Source organism: Carassius auratus, chromosome 31 (assembly GCF_003368295.1).
Source record: "Carassius auratus strain Wakin chromosome 31, ASM336829v1, whole genome shotgun sequence".
Classification (NCBI taxonomy): Eukaryota; Metazoa; Chordata; class Actinopteri; order Cypriniformes; family Cyprinidae; genus Carassius; species Carassius auratus.
The window spans coordinates 6,961,459-6,980,696 of record NC_039273.1 but is presented as its reverse complement, the minus strand read 5'-3'; the positions used below and the strand labels follow the sequence as shown (position 1 = coordinate 6,980,696).

The 19,238-nt window shown below is 35.4% G+C and overlaps 2 protein-coding genes across 5 annotated transcripts; one reads left to right on the top strand and one right to left on the bottom strand.

Moving 5' to 3' along the window:
• The first annotated feature begins 3,792 nt into the window (after positions 1–3,792).
• Positions 3,793–15,939, top strand: LOC113050346 (histone deacetylase 7-like). 4 transcript variants are annotated; one of them, XM_026213220.1, is made up of 20 exons: positions 3,793–4,109; positions 4,206–4,264; positions 6,108–6,210; positions 6,574–6,634; positions 6,724–6,794; positions 6,923–7,033; positions 7,185–7,285; positions 7,923–8,016; positions 8,102–8,491; positions 9,091–9,227; positions 9,335–9,559; positions 9,650–9,705; positions 10,147–10,234; positions 13,137–13,256; positions 13,373–13,470; positions 13,689–13,807; positions 14,294–14,427; positions 14,503–14,587; positions 14,669–14,807; positions 15,453–15,939. In XM_026213220.1, the coding sequence occupies exons 3-20, from the start codon at positions 6,108–6,110 to the stop codon at positions 15,496–15,498; spliced, it is 2,178 nt and encodes a 725-aa protein (XP_026069005.1). In that variant the 5' UTR covers positions 3,793–4,109; positions 4,206–4,264; the 3' UTR covers positions 15,499–15,939. The 4 variants fall into 4 exon arrangements, with proteins under 4 accessions (XP_026069005.1, XP_026069006.1, XP_026069009.1 ...); XM_026213221.1 differs by lacking the exon at positions 3,793–4,109 and having other exon boundaries at positions 4,133–4,264; XM_026213224.1 differs by lacking the exons at positions 3,793–4,109; positions 6,108–6,210 and having other exon boundaries at positions 4,138–4,257.
• Positions 15,940–15,943: 4 nt separating this feature from the next.
• LOC113050347 (heme transporter hrg1-A-like) lies at positions 15,944–18,763 on the bottom strand. The gene is made up of 4 exons (XM_026213225.1): positions 18,579–18,763; positions 18,342–18,491; positions 17,138–17,305; positions 15,944–17,010 (listed from the first exon to the last, which is right to left on the bottom strand). The coding sequence occupies exons 2-4, from the start codon at positions 18,469–18,471 to the stop codon at positions 16,874–16,876; spliced, it is 435 nt and encodes a 144-aa protein (XP_026069010.1). The 5' UTR covers positions 18,472–18,491; positions 18,579–18,763; the 3' UTR covers positions 15,944–16,873.
• Positions 18,764–19,238: the final 475 nt, after the last annotated feature.

Below are 19,238 nucleotides of genomic sequence, written 5' to 3'. Positions count from 1 at the left end.
CAAAATATCTTAAATCGTATTCCGAAGATGTTAGTGATTAATGACAAAATTTTCATTTTGGGTTGGAGTAACCCTTTAATGCCTCTTTCTTCATGACAATATTTTAGATCCTTTAATCCAACCTCATAACTAAACTTAACTACCTTACTAAATATTAATAAGCAGCACGTTTGTTTTTTTATTGAGAGAAATATTTTTTGTGTTTACAGGATTACCAGAAATATATTTAGAAATGTTGATCCCCTAAAATTCACAGAATAGAACTAGTTTTGGTCAAACTGACCTAAAAGCGTAGTGTTTCAGTGTGTAAACATGGGTCTAAATCAGGGCAGGGTACTGCACATCTATTTTAGATGTTGTCTGAAATCTGAAAAATGAATGGCTGTCTTATCAGATCCTGTACCCTCTCTGTTTCTGTCTGGGTATTAAAACTGTGGCTGTTGCCTTGGAAGTATGCCCTAGCTGATGAACATCAACGTACTGTAAACAGAGAATTTTGTTAGGTTTACTGTAAGCATCCCAAACCATGTGTTTGCATAAAAACACAATCTGCATTCTATTCTTTTATAATGATTCAAATTTGGAACATCCATTGACAGCGTTTCTAGAAACAAATGAAAAGGTGCCGCTTGAAGTATAGGTCTCAACGATTAGGAATACTGGAAATAGAGAAGCATGTGACCTCAGTTTGGCTCGTGCTCAGAATGTCAGTATGTCAGTGAAATGTTATTTACACACAAACACTGACACGGATATAAAGATTTGGGCAAATGGAAAGGAATGCGGTGAGGTCAGCAGGGGTATTTACTGGAACAGCATTAAAAATTGGTTTCTTATATTCAGAACATGAAGGACACCCATGAGCTCTGCTCAGTTTGTAAGTGAGTATGGGGATGCATTTGCAGGTGGTTGTGCATCTGACCCGGAGTGGTTTGTATATGGGGCGGCCTGCTCGTGTGTGTTTCTGAGTAAAACCACATTGTCCTCACTGCTGTCTCAGAAAAGGGCCCAGGTATCTGTAGACCATGCCTCATGTGCTTTTCCTTTTAATTACTGGTTAAGAATAGTTGTAAATGTTCTTATATTTGTACACTTTGAGCTTCCCAGGCACTAGAAAAACCATGAAAATATAGCAGAACTCTAATACGAGTAACCCATGTTTTATACCTACTTCATCCAATTGATTAAGCATGTTATAAATAATTTTTTGATAAAGATAATTGGACTTAGACACCAGTTTTAACCAATACATGATACATCTTTTCATATAAGAAGTGGACAATACAAATCTCCTCAGATCACCCAAGACAGCCACAATGCTCACACTTGAACTAATACGCAGTTTTATACAAAAAGATACCTGAACATTTTCAATACACTCCACTGGTTCAAAACCTCTTATCTCAGATCCATAATAAAGTATAGGTGCAACCATGCGATCAAACAAACACAAAGATTGATTGCAGCTCATTTTATGTTTAAGAACAAACCATAGCATTGCTTTCTTGCCTTGGCTTGCTAAAAGTTGTCGGGGTTTCCACCATGACAATTTTGGTTTAAACCACATACCAAGATATTTGTAACAATGAACCACTTCAATCTGTTCACCAGCAAAATTCAATTTTTCATCTTTATTTAGAGAGCCCCCTCTTCTAAAAACCTGTTTTTTTTTTACTCAAATTCACTCTTTTTAAGTTTTCAATCTGTTTCTGTAACCCTCCAATTGTATCTGCTATATTAGTCATATCATCAGCATATAACAAGGTCTGTACTTCTGTCATACTTTCAAACTGAATACCTTTACAATTATTCTTCAACACTGTTATATATTCATTTAAGAAAAGATAACAAAAGCGGACTCATCAGGCAGCCCTGTCTTACACCAACGGGGTAATACTCTGTTAGACCATCGGTTCCTTTCACACATGATTTAAGTTTAGAAAACATAGATCTCAATACACTAAAAACTTTTCCACCAATGCCGTTCTTAATAAGCGCAAAATAAAAATATGATCTATTGTAGAATACCATGACCTATACCCTGCATGTTCTTCATAAAACATATTATTTACTTCTACAGAAGACACTAATCTCCCGTTCAAGACATTTGTAAAAAAAATTACAAAGCACATTAAGCAATGAGATCCCTCTATAATTTCACACATAATTTTTATCACCACTCTTGTATAGCGGAAAAATCATAGCCTCACACCAGATCTCTGGAAAGCTCCCTGTCTCTAATATTTTGTTATATAAAGAGAGCATTATAGGACATAACATATGTTATATGTAATGATGCCATCTGGTCCAGGCGCCTTTCCATTACTCATTGACATAATAGCTTTATAGATCTCATAAAATTTCATCTTCATTTAAAAATACAACTTCATGATTACTAAAACAAACTGTGACAAAGTTTTCAAAATCAGCATCTATATATTACATTTGGAATCGGATAATAACTTTTTAAAATATTCTAGCCACTTATCATGTGCTATATTATTAGACTGCAAATTATTAGACCTTCGATAACTTTTAATTTTCTTCCACAACTACTGTTTTCATATTTTCCTGTAGTATATTTCCTAAAACAATTAAATTATACTGTTTATTCTTTCTATTACATATTTTTTTTAAAATGTTAATTTCTCAAGAATTTAATTGTTCATAGTCCCCACCTGTTCTTCTGATTTAAAACACAATTTTTTTTGGTCACACTTTATTTTAGGGTCCAATTCTCACTATTAACTAACCATTAACTATGACTTTTGCCTCAATTAACTCCTTATTTGCTGCTTATTAGTAGTTTATAAGGTAGTTGTTAAGTTTAGGGTATTGGGTAGGATTATGGATGTCATGCATTATATGTACTTTATAAGCACTAATAAACAGCCAATATGTTAATAATAGACATGCTAATAAGCAACTAGTTATTAGTGTGAATTGGACCCTAAACTAAAGTGTTACCTTTTTTTTTTGTTTTTTGTTTTTTTTTACAGTTTTTTGCAATGAAATTCTTCAATATTGTGTTACTCCCTAAAAAAAGTAATTAATTATGTTACTTAATTACTTTTTATGAGAAATGTATTGCGCTACTTTTGCATTACTTTTTTTTCATTTGGGTTGGGCTCATTTTTCTCTTTTCAGCCAAAAAAAGAAAAAGCAAACACAAATATAATGTTTATCTGAAGTAATTATTGCTTATTCGTGTTGTTGAATTGGATCGTTTAAGGTCAGCAGCAAAGAAATAGTAAAATAAAATGAGATTAAATGAATAAAGAATATTTGTGTTATTTAACATATTTAAGTATTGCAGATTTGCCTCATATTCTGAGTTTGCATTTCACTGTTTTTTATTCATTTTGAGGAACACTACAACATATTCACACGGTGCACACAACACCTGGGCACCTGCTCCTGATTTCTCTCAACATGAGGACAGGAGAGCTCTCTGTCAGTACATGGGAAAACAAAGTAATTGAAAAACCTACTCAGATATCCCCTTGTAAATTAAAAAGTAATGCTTTACTAGTTATAATACACGTATATACTAGGTAATCTGATTACATAACTCATGTTACTTGTAATACTTTACCCCCAACACTGGTTATCTCTCTTATGAGAAGTTCATGAATCAGTCAAATTATGTTGTGCATTAAATCTTCTGATATCAAGTGGCTTGCGTGGGTTAGATGTGAGGTTGAGGTTTAGGCTTCGCAAATGTCATCACGGCTAAATATAAACCATTGCATCGATGAGATGTCCTTATTTACATAGAAACGAACATGTTTGTGTTGACGATTGATCGTGAAGACCGTCCAACGGAAATGCACAGCTAATCCTTGTTACAATTGCTACTTGCCCTACATTTAGTGATATTGTAAAAACTAGGGGATATCCATCATCTGCATGCACAACTTAGGGATTTCAAATGAAATCATTGATAAGTGCATTAGTAGAGAGAGGCAAACCACTGTTGATGTAGTGAGAAGAGAGGAAGTTCAGCAGGAGGGGCTTCAGGGAGGGCAGTGCGAACCTTAGTGTAGCTGGATGTCACTCGGCAAAATCACACTTTTGGAGTACGCTGTAGTGCAGGACCAGTGTTAAATGCAAGTGCTTTGAATCTAGATTTGTGTAGTTCTGCTTTTCATTGTGTGATGTGCACAGCCAGAGAGAGCAAATGCCATGTTTTCTGTCTTTTTCAGATGAGAATTTGATGCCTGGAAACATATGAGAGATAGAAAAAGCTATGCAGAGGTGACAGGTGAGAAATTCTTGTGTGTTTAAACTTTATTTGCTTTGTTCGGATACCATGTAGAGTTCTGGAATTTTGCATGAACTGCCACATCACTTTTACTGTAATATTATAGTAGTTTGGGGGATCAAATGCAATGACATATATTCATATAGCTAAAGAAAGATGTGTAATGAAGCAATCCTCATTATATTTAAATATTGGTCAGGTTAAAAATACAGACTTTGTGTCTTTTTGTGAATGTTTTTTTTTATTAGTTATTAGTCTTTCATCATGACAAACAAAAATATATCTAGAAACACACAAATCACCTAACCTGCTATATGTGACTTAACAAATGACTGAAAGACTAACTGTGAGTTTTGCACTTTTTAGACTTTCAACTAGTTGTACTCATTAAATTGTAAAGGAGGGATAAATAAAAGCTTGTAAGCTCCAGAACTTTTGGCATTTAGACATTTCTGTCCTTTGGTGGTTTTGGTAAAATGAGTTAGTTCTGCTTTGAATGATTTTGATTGAAATGTTTGCCAAGAGCTATTTAAACCAAATATAGGTCGGGCAAAATGTAGGATGAGAATAGCATACTAACCTTACATAAATCACCCCTAAATCAAACAAACAAAATCTAATTTTAGCTCCAGGAAGTGGACGGGTTTTAATAGAGCACTTCCTTGTCAGCTGGAGGGTTATAGTGATCCAGGCCAGATTGAGTGCAGCATGGTTTCTGCGGTAGAAGAAATGGTGATGATGTTTCGCTATGTGTTGAGTTCATAAGAAAAAATTAAAATGCGGAGGATGCCTTCTCACTTTAGGGGAAATTTTGTGAACTATTTTTAACTATATTGTTTTTTTTTTAAATAGTTTTTTTGGAATATAAGATAAGCCCTGCATTGCTCTCAAGGAAGGGATCCCATATGGCAAAAAAATATTGTAAATAGTGAAGCTCAATTAAATATATTTTAAAATTGAAAATATATTTACTTTCGACCTTCATATACCTTCATTTATTTCAATATGTATTTCAGGGTCAATACATTTACATTTTCACAGGAGCCTACATTTAGCGTTTATTCACTACATATTTTTATTTAAAAGTGTAATATATATTCACACGTTATAGACAAAATAAAGTTATTTTTCTTTAAATGTTACATGTGAATGTATTATATTTTCAGTGGAGGGCAATATTTATATTAAATGTCTTTAAAAAGTATATTTATTTGAAGTTAATTTTAGTAAATACAATTTGCCAATTTTTTTTTATTATTATTATTTATTTATGTATTTATTTTTGTCTGCTTTAAATGAAAGTGATATCGAACTCTTCAACTCCTAATTCAAAAATAATTTTATTTGAAAACAGCAAATAAGTTATTATAAAAATTAATTAGGTTGGATAATATCTGTGTGTGTTACATTCAAAAAGTACACTAATTGTTGTATAAATGTTATACTATATCTGCTGATCCAGATGAAAGCATTTCTGTCATTTAACATGCGCTAACATGAATTCAAATTAAAGGATTAAAAGTACAATCAAACACTAACCATAATATTACTGTATACTGTGTAATTGAGTGAGAAATATCGTTGTTCACTTGTGAGTCAAATGCATTTGGCATTCTTGACATCCAGACAGTGCCATTGATCCACATAATCCACTTGCAGCATCTGAATCTCAAACTCTATTTAAAATTTCAAATATGATATGGGTATCTTACAAAGACCCACACTGGTGTTAGCTCGCATACTGCAGTGTAATTCCAGAACACTCTGCTAGTCTTTCTGGAATCATTGATATACAATATTACAGTTTCAGAACTGACTCTTTTTTCTCATCCTCATTATGCAGATGTCTGAACATCAGCACAAGAAGCTTGAGAGAGAGAGGGAGAGCACACAAGAGGAAAAACATCCATTTAATCAGCTTTTGAATATAAAGAAGAGTCAACAGAGTACTCTCATTGCTCTCAAGTTTTTTGTTTTTTTTTTCATACAGTTTCAGAAATGAACTTTTTTTTATTAAGGGGTGGTGTGTGTGTGTGTGTGTGTGTGTGTGTGTGTATAACAGAGTGTGTTGTCCATTTATGTCAAAAACTAATTAAATTGTAACTGAAATTCTCACTATAATGTCTGAACTCATACAGGCCTAGAATATTATGAATTCAAATGTCATATTAAAAAAAAGCCTCTGACATCTGTGCATTTTTTCACCAAGCCTTGGTTCATTTCTGACCCTGTTGTATTCTATTATTTCATAGGGTGTTTCTAAAAACTCTGTCTGGACTGGTTTAATTGATAATTGTTGTGACTGGCAGGTTCCGGTGCCAGTGTCTGGGTGAAACGAAAGCTAAATCAGCATATTTGCAACAAACACAGGTTGGAAACGATAAAAACCTGCTTAAACTTGGATCTAAAGTTGCATTTTGATTGTAGCGTTAGAGTCATTTATATTTTCTGTTGTTCAGGAAATTTAAACCTCAGGATCCAACCCAAGTCCGTGAATATTTGGAGAAGGACAATCCATTAAGAAGAACATGTGAGCTTGTACACATACACAAGTGGAAATAAGTAGAAATCAGAAGAACTTTTACATGATTTAATCGATGGTGGTCTTCACATGTTTATACTTTAAGCACATTTGTGTTTGCGTATGCTTGTGAGAAGCCACAGATCCATTTCTGAAGCTAAGACCAAAGAGAATAGCATCGGGAAGACAGAACCCATTGCAGTGTGAAACCAGTGCGCCCCCTGCTGTCAGAGCATCTGACTCTATGGGTGTGTAATAACTTAACACCGTTGTAAAATGAAATAAAGCAAAGATATAATACATTTGTATTTAAATGTAAATATTTGTTATTTTGTGAATTGGGTGGTCATTTTGGTCATCTTTAAGACACTGTAGTGACCTGGTATGTGTATTTTGTAGGGGGATCTTCCAGTTCTACTTCACTATCCATAGTAAATTCATCACCAGATAAACAGATGAGCCGTCAAGAGCCACAGATCCACACATCAGCACCACACGAGGTCTGTAACTGGTTTCTCTCTGTCTCTCTCTTTATATACACTTTCTCATGTGAGTAAAAGATGGTTAAGGGGTCCAGGCAGAATATATTTTGTAGTTAATGATTCAAGACTGTATGTTTGTAAGGGAATTTTTTAATTTTAGTGACATTTTAGTTTTTGTATATATATATATATATATTTTTTTTTTTTCAGATTTTCAATTGATTTTCAATATATATATATATATATATATATATATATATATATATATATATATATATATATATTTTTTTTTTTTTTTTTTTTTTTTTCAATTTTCAGATCATTTAATGTACATTTATAATGCAATTTTTTTTTATTTGTCATTAATTTATAAAAACTAGTCAACACACTAGTGCTGCTGAGGGCATTACTGTCAATTTGAAATCTCTCTCTTTTCTAACTGATGCAATGCGTCTCTTTTTTTTGTGGAATAGTGAATTTTTTCTTTCTTTTGATATTTGAATGAATGACAATATTCTATAGTTTATTTCCATGCTCCTAACACTCAAGTGTGAAAAGGGTCCATTGCAATTGTTTAAGATTTTTTTAAAATGCTACATTAAACCTAAACCTTGCTCATTCCTGATTGCAATCACATTAATCTACTTTTCTTCAGGATGAATCTCCTCTACATGTTGGCATTCAGAACCCCATGCTCTGGAACAGCAAGGCACAGCCCGTCTTTACCTTGCCTCCAACTGTTGTTCCAGGTATCACACATTAACTAATCTGGAGACCAGAGATTACTGTAATTACTATAAAACTTAATTTGCTATTTCATTTTGTCTTTTCCAGCTTCTAGGCAGTGGACAGTGATGCATCATCGGCCTTTGAGCAAATCCCAGTCGGTACCTTCTTATATCCAGCACATCCAGACTCAGACTGTTATGATTACACACCAACAGCACTGGCCACAGGAGACATTCCAGCAACACACTGAGACAAATGCACATTTGCAAGCGATCACACAGAGTTCTTATTCACAGGCTCATTGTAAGGCACCTTCTCACATGGTGCGGCCCATGTCTTCTTCAGTGCTGACAAGAGACAGAGGGAGAGCAAGAGAGGACTTACGCATACGGTCCCAATCGGTGTATATAAACCGTCACAACAACGGATATCTGCCTTTACATGTTTCCTCCTCTCTAGCCCAAGATGTCAGGAGAAAACCAAACTATACCACAGGTAGGAGGAATGAGGGTGTCACAACAAAGTTGGCATGATGCTTTTGAGTGTAATAATAATAATAATAATAATAAAAAAACATAATTAAGTTTGATTTAGTTTTTTCAGTGCAAAAATTGTAATTAAATATGTTTGAGAACCTTTTTCACTAGTGGTCGTAGACCTTTTGGCTCCACTGTTCATATTTATATTTAAGGAATATCACAAGAAATGTCAAAGTGCAGTTTTTCATTAGTATCTCTTCTAAACAAAAGTTCCAAGTTGCACTATATATAAATACACAATGTGTCGATTAATTAATTGAATGAATCGCACATCAAATTTGACTGAGAAATTACCTGCAAACGATCATTTAAAGTCATTATTGAATTCAATGAGAAAAGCTTCAAAATAGCATTAAAATGTAGCTTTATAAAATAATTAATTAACTGTATAATATGTTCTGCTGTGGCTTTATACTAAATATTTTTATTTGCAAAATTGAGCAAAAACGCACAGTATTGTGTCTAAAACATGACATAATATTAACATTAACATGGTAACTCTGTAGACTTAATATATATTTATGTTTATTTTAAAGTGTATTTGTGTGTGTGTAGGTTTGGTGTTGGAATATAAGATGCTGCAACATGAGTGTAACGTTAGAGATGTGACCAGCTTTCATACGGAGTATGCTGGCAGAATTCAAAGTATCTGGTCAAGATTGCAGCAGTGTGGCCTCAAGAGTCAGTGTAAGGTAAACAATGAACAGCTCATAAAGCTCTGAATATTATTGCAGCGGTGAGAATTTACTTCCATGTGTGTGTGTGTGTGTGTGTGTGTGTGTGTGTGCTTGTCTCTTAGTTGGTTAAAGGCGGGCCGGCCACGTTGGAGGAACTACTGTCCGTCCATTCAAAACAGCTTATTTGTTCATACTCTGGATTTTCAGAAAGTACATCTTTCATGCCATATCAAAGTCAAACAGACCTTGATACAGTATTGAATAGTTCCTGCAGTGCAGCACTACTGAAGATGTCAGTGGGCAGTGTGATTGAGCTGGCTGTCCGTGTGGCTAGAGGAGAGCTAAAGGTGAGATTCCCAAAGTCCACGATTCCTCTCCTATAACCACAGAGCATTTACCAATTCAGATTCATACTTCTTCTTCTTACTCATCCTCAGAATGGGTTTGCTGTAGTCACACCTCCAGGACACCATGCATCACATTCTCAAACATTGTGAGTTTCACTTAAAACAATTGCAGACACGACTTTTACATTGTTACAAAAAATATATTTTATTTTATTCTAATCTACTGTATACTAAGCAGGGCAACTGTTTTCAAATTGATTAATTGATTGCTAAGCTCCAAATTAGCATTACATGATTTCTGAAGGATCATGTGACATTAAAGGCTGGTGTAATGGCTGCTGAAAATTCAGCTTTGAAATCACAGGAATAAATGACATTTAAAAAATATTTAAAAATAGAACTGTTATTAAAATTTCTCAATATTATAGTTTTACTGTATTATCAAATGAATGCAGCCTTGGTGAGCAAGAGTCTTTTTTTGAAAAACATAAAAAACACTTGGTAGTGGTAGTGTATGCAGGTAAATAATGCTGTGTATTTCTGTTTATTTATTTATTTATTTATTTCATGGTTTTTTTCTCTTACAGTGGTTTCAGTATCTTTAATTCTGTGGCCATTGCTGCTAAACAGCTTCAGGAGCGATTAAACGTTAAAAAGATCCTTATAGTAGATTGGGTAAGACACACACACACACAGTTTTTGCCTTACACATATTTGCAAATACTGATAAAGGGTATTGACCATAAGTTACAATTTGTATGGAGTGGAGATAGAATTTATATGGAGTGGGGACAGAGTCTTGTATAAACAGGCCAAATACACACTGACAAAGAAGATCAGAGTGGCTAAGAAAAACTATTCCGAAAAGCTGAAAAACCAGCCAGTGACCCTGCATCAGTGTGGAGAGGACTGAAAGACACCAGTTACAAGACACCAAACCCCAGCACTGTGTTGTATCAACAACTGGCCAGCGATTTGAAGGAGTTCTGTTGCAGGTTTGAAAACCCCTATCTCACAGCCCACATCCATTCTGACCTTCTCTCCTTGGATCTGTTAAGTCCTCCAGCAACCCCCCTCTCCCCCACTCCTGCACTTCTGGTTTGTGAAAGGGATTTGTGTCAGGCCTTCCGGAAATAAGATAAGAAAAGCACCAGGCCCAGATGCAGAGTTGCCAAATTTATGTATTTTACCCAACTTTTATTTTTTGTTAAGTCGTTTAATAAAATAGCGGGTTGCGTTTTTTTTTTTTTTAGCTTATCTAAAAAATATATGGTTGCTTGTTAGGAAAACCTGACAAGCAACTTTGTTTCTTTACATTTATGGTCGCTGTTTTTTTTTTTTCAGTATATTATTAACATTGTCCGCTCACAGATAATAGCCAATCAGTGTAATAATAAAAGTGCTGTAGCATGATTCTTCATCGCATTTAACATGCAGATGTGACATTGTAATCCAAGTGATGATGGTTAGTAGATATAAATAGACAAACAACGCCACCAAAATAGATGTACAGAGATGGAGAGTAAACATGGGAGCAGGTGAATGGTACAAGGGAGGAAAGGGACCTAATTCAATTTGTAAAATATTTTTATAATGCATTAATCATTAAATAAATAAATAAACAAGCAGTAGGACTAATAGTGGATACATGTGGTTCGAGTTTATTATCATCAATATGTGGCTATATTAAAGCTCTCCTTTAGTGCTCGTCTTATTCTCCTTTTCCATCTCCAAAACTATTCTGCTCGCAGGTGATCGGAGGACAGTGTGTGCACTCCCGCTTTGTTACAGTTTGATGATTTTTGTAAATCAACTTCTGTTTTTGCTCTTCAAACTGAAACTGGTTTCAGTTCACTATGTTGCAGGCTTTTTTATTGATAATAAATAATATTGATGACAATATAATAATATTGGGCTTGTTTTTGAAGCTGTGGTTGTTTATTTATCTTGGCAACACTGCCCAGACGTCGTTACACCAGCCTATCTGAAATCTTTTGCTGACCAGCTGGCCCCTATCTTCACACAGATCTTCAACAGATCACTGGAGCTGTGTGAAGTCCTTTTCTGCTTCAAGCCCTCCACCATCATCCCCATCCCAAAGAAATCCAAATTTCAGTCATTTGAAAGACTGGTGCTGCCCACCTGAAGGACATCATTGGACCTTTACTGGACCCCATGGAGTTTGCTTACCGAGCAAACAGGTCTGTGGATTATGCAGTCAACATGGGACTGCACTACATCTTGCAACATCTGGACAGACGAGGGACTTATGAAAGGATCCTGTTCATGGACTTCAGCTCGGCCTTTAACACTGTCATCCCAAACCTCCTCCTGTCCAGATTAACCCAGCTCTCTGTGGCCACCTCCATCAGTCAGTGGATCACCAGCTTTCTGACAGACAGGAACCTCACTCAGCTCTGGTGCCCCTCATGGATGTGTTCTCTCCCCGTTGCTCTTCTCCCTGTACACCAACAATTGCATCTTTATAATTTTTATTGCAAACATGTAATACACAACACTATTTATTCATTTATTTATTTAACACACCATACTTTACCTGTTCACACAAATACCATATTTTGTATATTTTTGTACATTGTGTATTTTTTTATTTTGTTTATTTGTTATATATTATTATTTCATATTTACTTATTCTATTTTTACTATCTGTCTTGTCACTGTAATCTGTTTGTGCTGTTGAAGCTTCTGGCACAAACATTAAAGGGTTAGTTAAAAAAAAAATATATTTGTCCATGTTTTACTCACCCTCGAAGCATCCTAGGTGTATGTGACTTTCTTCTTTCAGAATAATCTAATCTGAAGTATATAAAAATTGGTCCTTTCTCTTCCAAGCCTTTCAATGGGGGTAAGCAGGTGTTTGTTGTCAACAGTTTAGAAGAAGTGAAATAAAGTGCACGCATCTGTAATAATACATCCCTCACACGGCTCCAGGGGGACCTCTATATCGAATCAATGCTTTTTTGTGAGATAAATATCCAGATTTCAAATGTAATAAACACGAAAATGTAGGAGCAAAGGAAACAAAGTTTCCTTACTTTAGCAAAGGAAAACCAGTCTCCTCTTGGCTTATTTCGAATTCCTCCAATGTTTTTCTTTATAAAACCTTGTTTTGTGCTTCTAATCAGTGACCAGCTTTTTGTTTTGTTCTCTGTGAAAAGTGTTTATTACGTTTGAAATCATCTTACAATAATGCATGGATTCTCTTTAGGGGGTCTTCATTCACCCCATGGAGCCATGTGAGGGACATTTTATTACAATTGCGCTCACTTTATTTCACATCTTCTGAATTGTTGACAGCAAACACCTGCTTAGCCCCACTGAAAGACGCAAGAACAGTTTTTAATATCATTCCGATTAGATTATTCTGAAAGAAGGAAGTCACATACACCTAGGATGCTTCAAGGGTGAATAGATGAAGGACGAATTTTCATTCTCAAGTGAACTAACCCTTTAAACATTTTACCTTCAACCATTTTTTCCCCTATAAATTAGTAACATTTTGAAAGGTTTGTGTGTGTTTTTCATCACTTATCATTGCACTCTGCACTTTTGTCAGGATGTTCATCATGGTTCTGGAACTGAGGAGATATTCTACACAGATCCTAGTGTCCTCTATATATCCCTGCATCGCTATGACAATGGTTCTTTCTTCAATGGAAATGGAAAACCCACCAGGGTTAGTTTTGTGTACATCCCTTTATGAATGTGTGTGTTTGAGATTTGAGCATGACTGTGCATTCTTTAAGTGTCAAATGACTATATATGTAAATTGAAGCTTTATGTATGTTACAGGTAGGATCTGATGGAGGGGAAGGCTATAATGTAAACGTAGCTTGGTCAGGAGGCCTGAGTCCTCCAATGGGTGATGCAGAATACCTAGCTGCATTCAGGTACTATTCTGATGTCCTTTTAGTGTCTAGTGACATTTTAGTTTTACGTTAAAGGGATCATTCACTCAAAATAAAAATTAATTTATCGTTTACACACCGTCATGCCATTCCAAACCTGTTACTTTTGTTTTCTTCAGGGAACCTGTATGCAATTCTGTCTGGTGCCACTGTTAACTCTACATGAACTAAATAGCTAAATATTCTGTCTTTCTTTATAGAACGGTTGTTATGCCAATTGCTCATGAGTTTTCCCCAGATGTGGTCCTAGTTTCAGCTGGTTTTAATGCAACAGAGGGCCATAAAGAGGATCAGGGTGGATATAGAGTCTCAGCAGAATGTATGTATTAGTAATACAAACTGTGACAACAGAGTGTCTACAGTTTTCAAGTTATCTACAATATTTTCTAAATATTATTCATATTCAATAAGCACGAAGATAGAAAGCACATACAAATAATTACTGGTTAAAAATGCATTTTAAAAATGTATTTTTTGTTGATCATTTTCGATTTGCAAGAGCATTTAGTTATATTATCTGAGCCTGAGAGTGTTTCTGTTATTTCTGCAATTTTCTTGCTCTGTAGGGTTTCCCCTTAGAAAAGTCCTTAAAATACTGCAAATGGAAAGCAGAAGAGCTTTTAATGACTTGGCAATTTTGATGGGATTCAAAAATCATGGCCATGTTATAGTCATCGTGAACTGTTCAATCACTAAAATGCCTCCAGGACTTTTCTGCGAGTGAATGCCATTTGTGTCAGCATGGCGTGTGTCAATGACCAAATATGCAAATAATCATTCAACGTTTTTTTTTTTTTTTTACGAGGTTTTGGATTCTTGACCCGGAATTTAATGGAGTTGGCTGAAGGTCGAGTGATGATGGTGTTAGAGGGAGGTTGTAACCCCATAACCCTCTGCAACGCGTTGCAAGCCTGTCTCAGCGCTCTCGTGGGAAACGAGGTGTGTGTGTTTACAGATCCCTACATGCAAACTCCATCACCTTAAGTATTGTTTGAATGTTTGAATGTTTTTCAGCCTGAGCCTTTAGATGTGAAGGAATTAATGAGGAAACCCTGTGACAATGCAGTTGAGTCTCTGAAGACAGTTCTACATGTTCAGAGTGAGAATCGTTCTGTTGGCATTGTGCATGTCCATTTTCTTTGGTCTTTTTGATCGTTTCATAAATCTCTCTCTCTCTCAGGCAGGTACTGGTATTCAGTGAGGTCTATGGTAGACACTGTGTCTCTGTCCTATGTGAATGCGGAGATGAGATACTCACCAGCCAGTGAAGCTGCTTTAGACCTGGATAGCCTCCATATGACGGTTCCAAAAAGAAGCTGGTAAGACGACAGTATAGAGTTAAAAATCCCATCTATTTGTTTTATAGGGGAACTGATTTTTTTGTGACAAAAGAAAGACTTGCTGTGAGCTATGAGGTTGTTAATCGATGGTAATATGCTTTATGGTATAAAGCCATTAGTTCACATTGTGATCACATTGTGTTTAAGCATCAGAATACCTGGTGAAAATTGACATTACTCATGATTCTGCAAAAATACCCTACCAATGAGAGTGTCACGGCAAGAAAATTGTGCCAAAAAAGCTCTTCAGTGGTCACCCACTCCCATAAAACACTGCAAATGATGAAATCATCATCAAAAAAATAAAATGAAAAACATTTATAGCTTCAGTTTGTACTGAAGTTAAAGTTAAAGTTCAAAGTTTGTACTGTTCTAATTCACCTTGTAGCTGGTTGTCTTTTTCATGGTTTACAACATTTTAAGACCTTTTTTTTTTAATCCCAATGGGAAAAATTAGTTAAAAAAAATTTTAAAAAAAATCTTCCAGATCCAACATTGCAGAAATGTGGACTGCCACTGTTGCATCAGTATGCTAACAGTTTTCAGTATTAGCATATTGATGGACTAACGTGGCAAGATATGGACTGACATGACTATTTAATCCATATATGTTCTCTGCTCTAGTTTCCCAAATGAGCCAACGGAGCATGATGAAGCTGAATCGGTGTAGAAGCAAGTCTGTCTGTTTTTCTGAAGGACTTTATTTCATTCCAAGCAACGGTCGGACATCCAGTGCTGTAACAGACTGAAGTTACTATGTCTTTACACAGTCTCGTGTGAGACAGGAGACAGTTCTCAGGGACTAGGCTGAACAAGAGAACTTCACTGTCAATCTCATGTGATTTATTCAAATGCTTAGTCATTTGTTTGATAATAATTGATTTTAATTCTAGCTTGCACATGAAGCCTCTGGGCAATGTCAATGTTTTTTTTTACATTCAGCAAGGATGCATTGCTTTCGAACTTTACCATGATATCAGCATTTGCATATATTCCACTTTTTACATTGATGTTTTTATAGAATTTCATTTCATTTAATTGTCTTCCAAAGGTTTTGCTGTTCTCAAAATGTAATAAACCTGTATTTTTACTTGTTAAGTTTTGAAATTAAGAAACATGTGTCAGGTTATTTTATTCATGTTTCACTGACAATTACATAAAGTATTTTTTTTTTCTAACAATACAATGGCTATGCTCACAAAAGTGCAGGAAATGTCAGGCAAAAGCAAAAATCACATTCTGACAGTATAATTGTTTTTGAGTAAATATAAAAAAGTTCAACTTAATATAACAAGACAAATGCATGCTGTATTATCTGAATGAATTTATACTAACCAACACTCGGTCATATAACGGGTGGTGGTAAATCTTAAGATCTCTAACCATGTTTGTCTTGTGGGGAAGAAATGCTACAAATATAATTCTTCAAATGTGTGCTGGATGTTGTTATCTAATGCTTTAGGGTCATGAAAGTATAAACAAGTATATAGCATATCCCTCGCCAGTAAAGCCTCGAGATTCCCACAGGAACAAGGTTTGTGATTGGTTATACCACATTTTAAAGACAATAAAGTGCTTATTTAAAAATCAATCGAAAGTTACCTAAATACTATGCAACAGCAGGAGAAAACGTCCTTTGAGTTACATACACCAGCTTAATAAAAACCTGTCACTTTTCCATTTATCATAGTAAGACTGCAGAAAAACAGCAGCTGGAGAAAGACAAGACTTGATACTTCATTTAGAAATGCACAGTATAAACCATACATACCGAAAAGAGAAAATGCTCAGAAATGTTGATCAAACATATTAAAAAGTCCAAACATTTAAAATCACTGATGATGAAATCTAACATGATCCACAATAGACTGCCCAGACAGACAAGTAGTAGAAAGAAGAGAGAAGTGGTGCACTGATGTCTTCTTCTGATGCACTGAAAAGACTAAAGCTTCCTTGCTCTCCTCATTGAGTAGTCCTGCTCCATTATAAATGGTAACTGCTGCATGTTTGTCTGTGGGCACGAATTGTTGTTATTGTGTGTACATTTAAAAGTCACTGAGGATGGAGATGTCTGCAAATTCTTTGCGATATCGATGAGAATGGAGAGAAAGCAGGAACGCCCACTTTAAACTCATGAAGCTCCACACACATGACAGGTACAGACTGGTGGGATCTGTGAGGGCTGTACACACACACAAGGAAAAGGAAAACCGTTTTTAAAGTTCAAACAACCTAGTTTAATGACCTAAATGTTATAAATACAATTTCATTTCAAGCATTCATGAGTTTCAGAACAGATCTCTACTCACATTCTTTGCGGGAGACGGCGACACAGAGGAAACAGATGAATGCTACGATGGACAACACAGAGAAAATGACTCCCATAACCAGGAAAAACTTCAGTCCCTTTAACCATGTTCTCCAGTAGTCCTGAAGGTACATCAAGTGTGTGGCCAGAGCCCATAGAGCCAAAACTCCTGAAGAAATACATAAACACAATGAGCAATATGAAGTTCAAAACACATCACTGACCATTTTCATTCAGAAAAAAAAAAACATCAAGCAAACGGCAAGTAACTTTGAATTAAAGGAAATCTGAAACTGTATTTTCTGGTACATTATATATATATATATATGTGTGTGTTCTTGTTTTGCATGCAAGACTGAATCCATGACTCTGCATTCATTATTGCTTTGTCATTCTCACGTGCATGTAAACTGCTGTGTTCCTGTTTGATACTTTTGACAGCGCTGTTTTCTCTCAGTTCTGCATGTGCTGTTAGATTAGCAGAAGAGAATTTTGTGATATTACACAACAAAGTAAAATCTCCCTGACCAACACAACCATATTTCCACTTTAAACCCAGCGGTTTATATGGGTAGGGTGTTTACTAATACTAATGCTATAAATAAAAGGTTAGTTCATGTGAAATTATTGGCAGTGTGATGTGCTTTATAGTTCTTGTATAATTATTATCATCCATGCTGTTTTTGTGCCCTCACACATAGAGGAGTTTTTAAGTGAACTGAAAAAATGGTGATTTAAAGCAGTGAGCAGTCACAGCATCTGAAATATACTTTCATTTATCATTTTTAACTTAAAATGTGTTGAAATAGTTAATGGACATATGATTGGTCAACCAACAGACCAAAATTCTGCTAAATCTTGCCATTTATTTGTAGCAGAAAATAGCCTGACCAAAGTGTAAGACTCAAAGAACAGCACAGACTCTGCACAACTATATTGCTCTCTCTTGCACAACACAAACTCAAAGACTGTTGAAGATGACAGCGATGGGTCAAAGTGCACTGAAGAATGGATATTTAGTGAGGCCAGAATCTCAAAGCTTTTGCTTGTATTTGTAAAGGTAAAGATGTCATACCCTCTGCATCCCAAACACCATTATATTGGACAAATATGATTTAGATAGGGAAACAGTTATATTGTCAGACCAACTTCTAGGAAGGCAGCTTACCTGCATTTGAAACGCTACCAAAAAAATGTAACGTTACCTGATAATCCACCCATCGCGGCTGTCCACGGCTGTCTGTAAGCGATGTTCCACACTAGAAACGCCGAAAGTCCCACCAACATCCCAACACACGAGTAGCCCACGCTTATAAACGTTTTATTGATCGCCATTCTTGCCGTCAAATCTAAACCTGAATGAATAAGGACAAATATTATTTAGAAATCCCCAAAACAGCAAAGAACTATCAAATAGTTGTTGGAGCATCCGCTCTTTTGACCTGGAGACAGCGCTGATCCAGCTGCAGCAACAGCTGATGAAAGGTCATTCACCGCGGTTTTATGAAGGAAAGTAAGACCGCCTCAAACGATCAATACACATTTACTGCCCCATGACCCAAGGATAGACTCCCATAACCCGCCGTGTGTTATTATTGCTCTAGTTCGCCGAGGTAACGTTAAAGCACAAGAGAATTTATCCATGTTTAACAGCGACCTCTACGGGCATGGATGAAAATGACACGTCTTTTACGACAGATTGATGAGAGGATAAATGTGCAAACCCTAAAATACTATATTTATATTATCTAAGTCTATTTTTTATTTATTAGCCGTAGTTGTATCAGTGACAGAAATGCAGTAGTGTTAAAACTGAAAGTAGTAGTGGTATTAATATAATTTATAATAGGTGGGACTTGGAAATATAGCTAGTGGTGGAAAAAGCAGTATTTTTAAAAGAAACTTCAGGTTTATGGTAGTTTTTATTTATTCTATTAAATAATATATTTTTTTTACACTTTTTTTTCATATACTCAGTTTGCTAATACTATTATGCCCAAAACTTTGTCCTACTACGTCCAAAATGGATGTGTATATCATGTTTTTTCAGTAAATTTAATAGACCTATTCACTTCTTTAAGTCCCAGGCTCAACAAAAACTT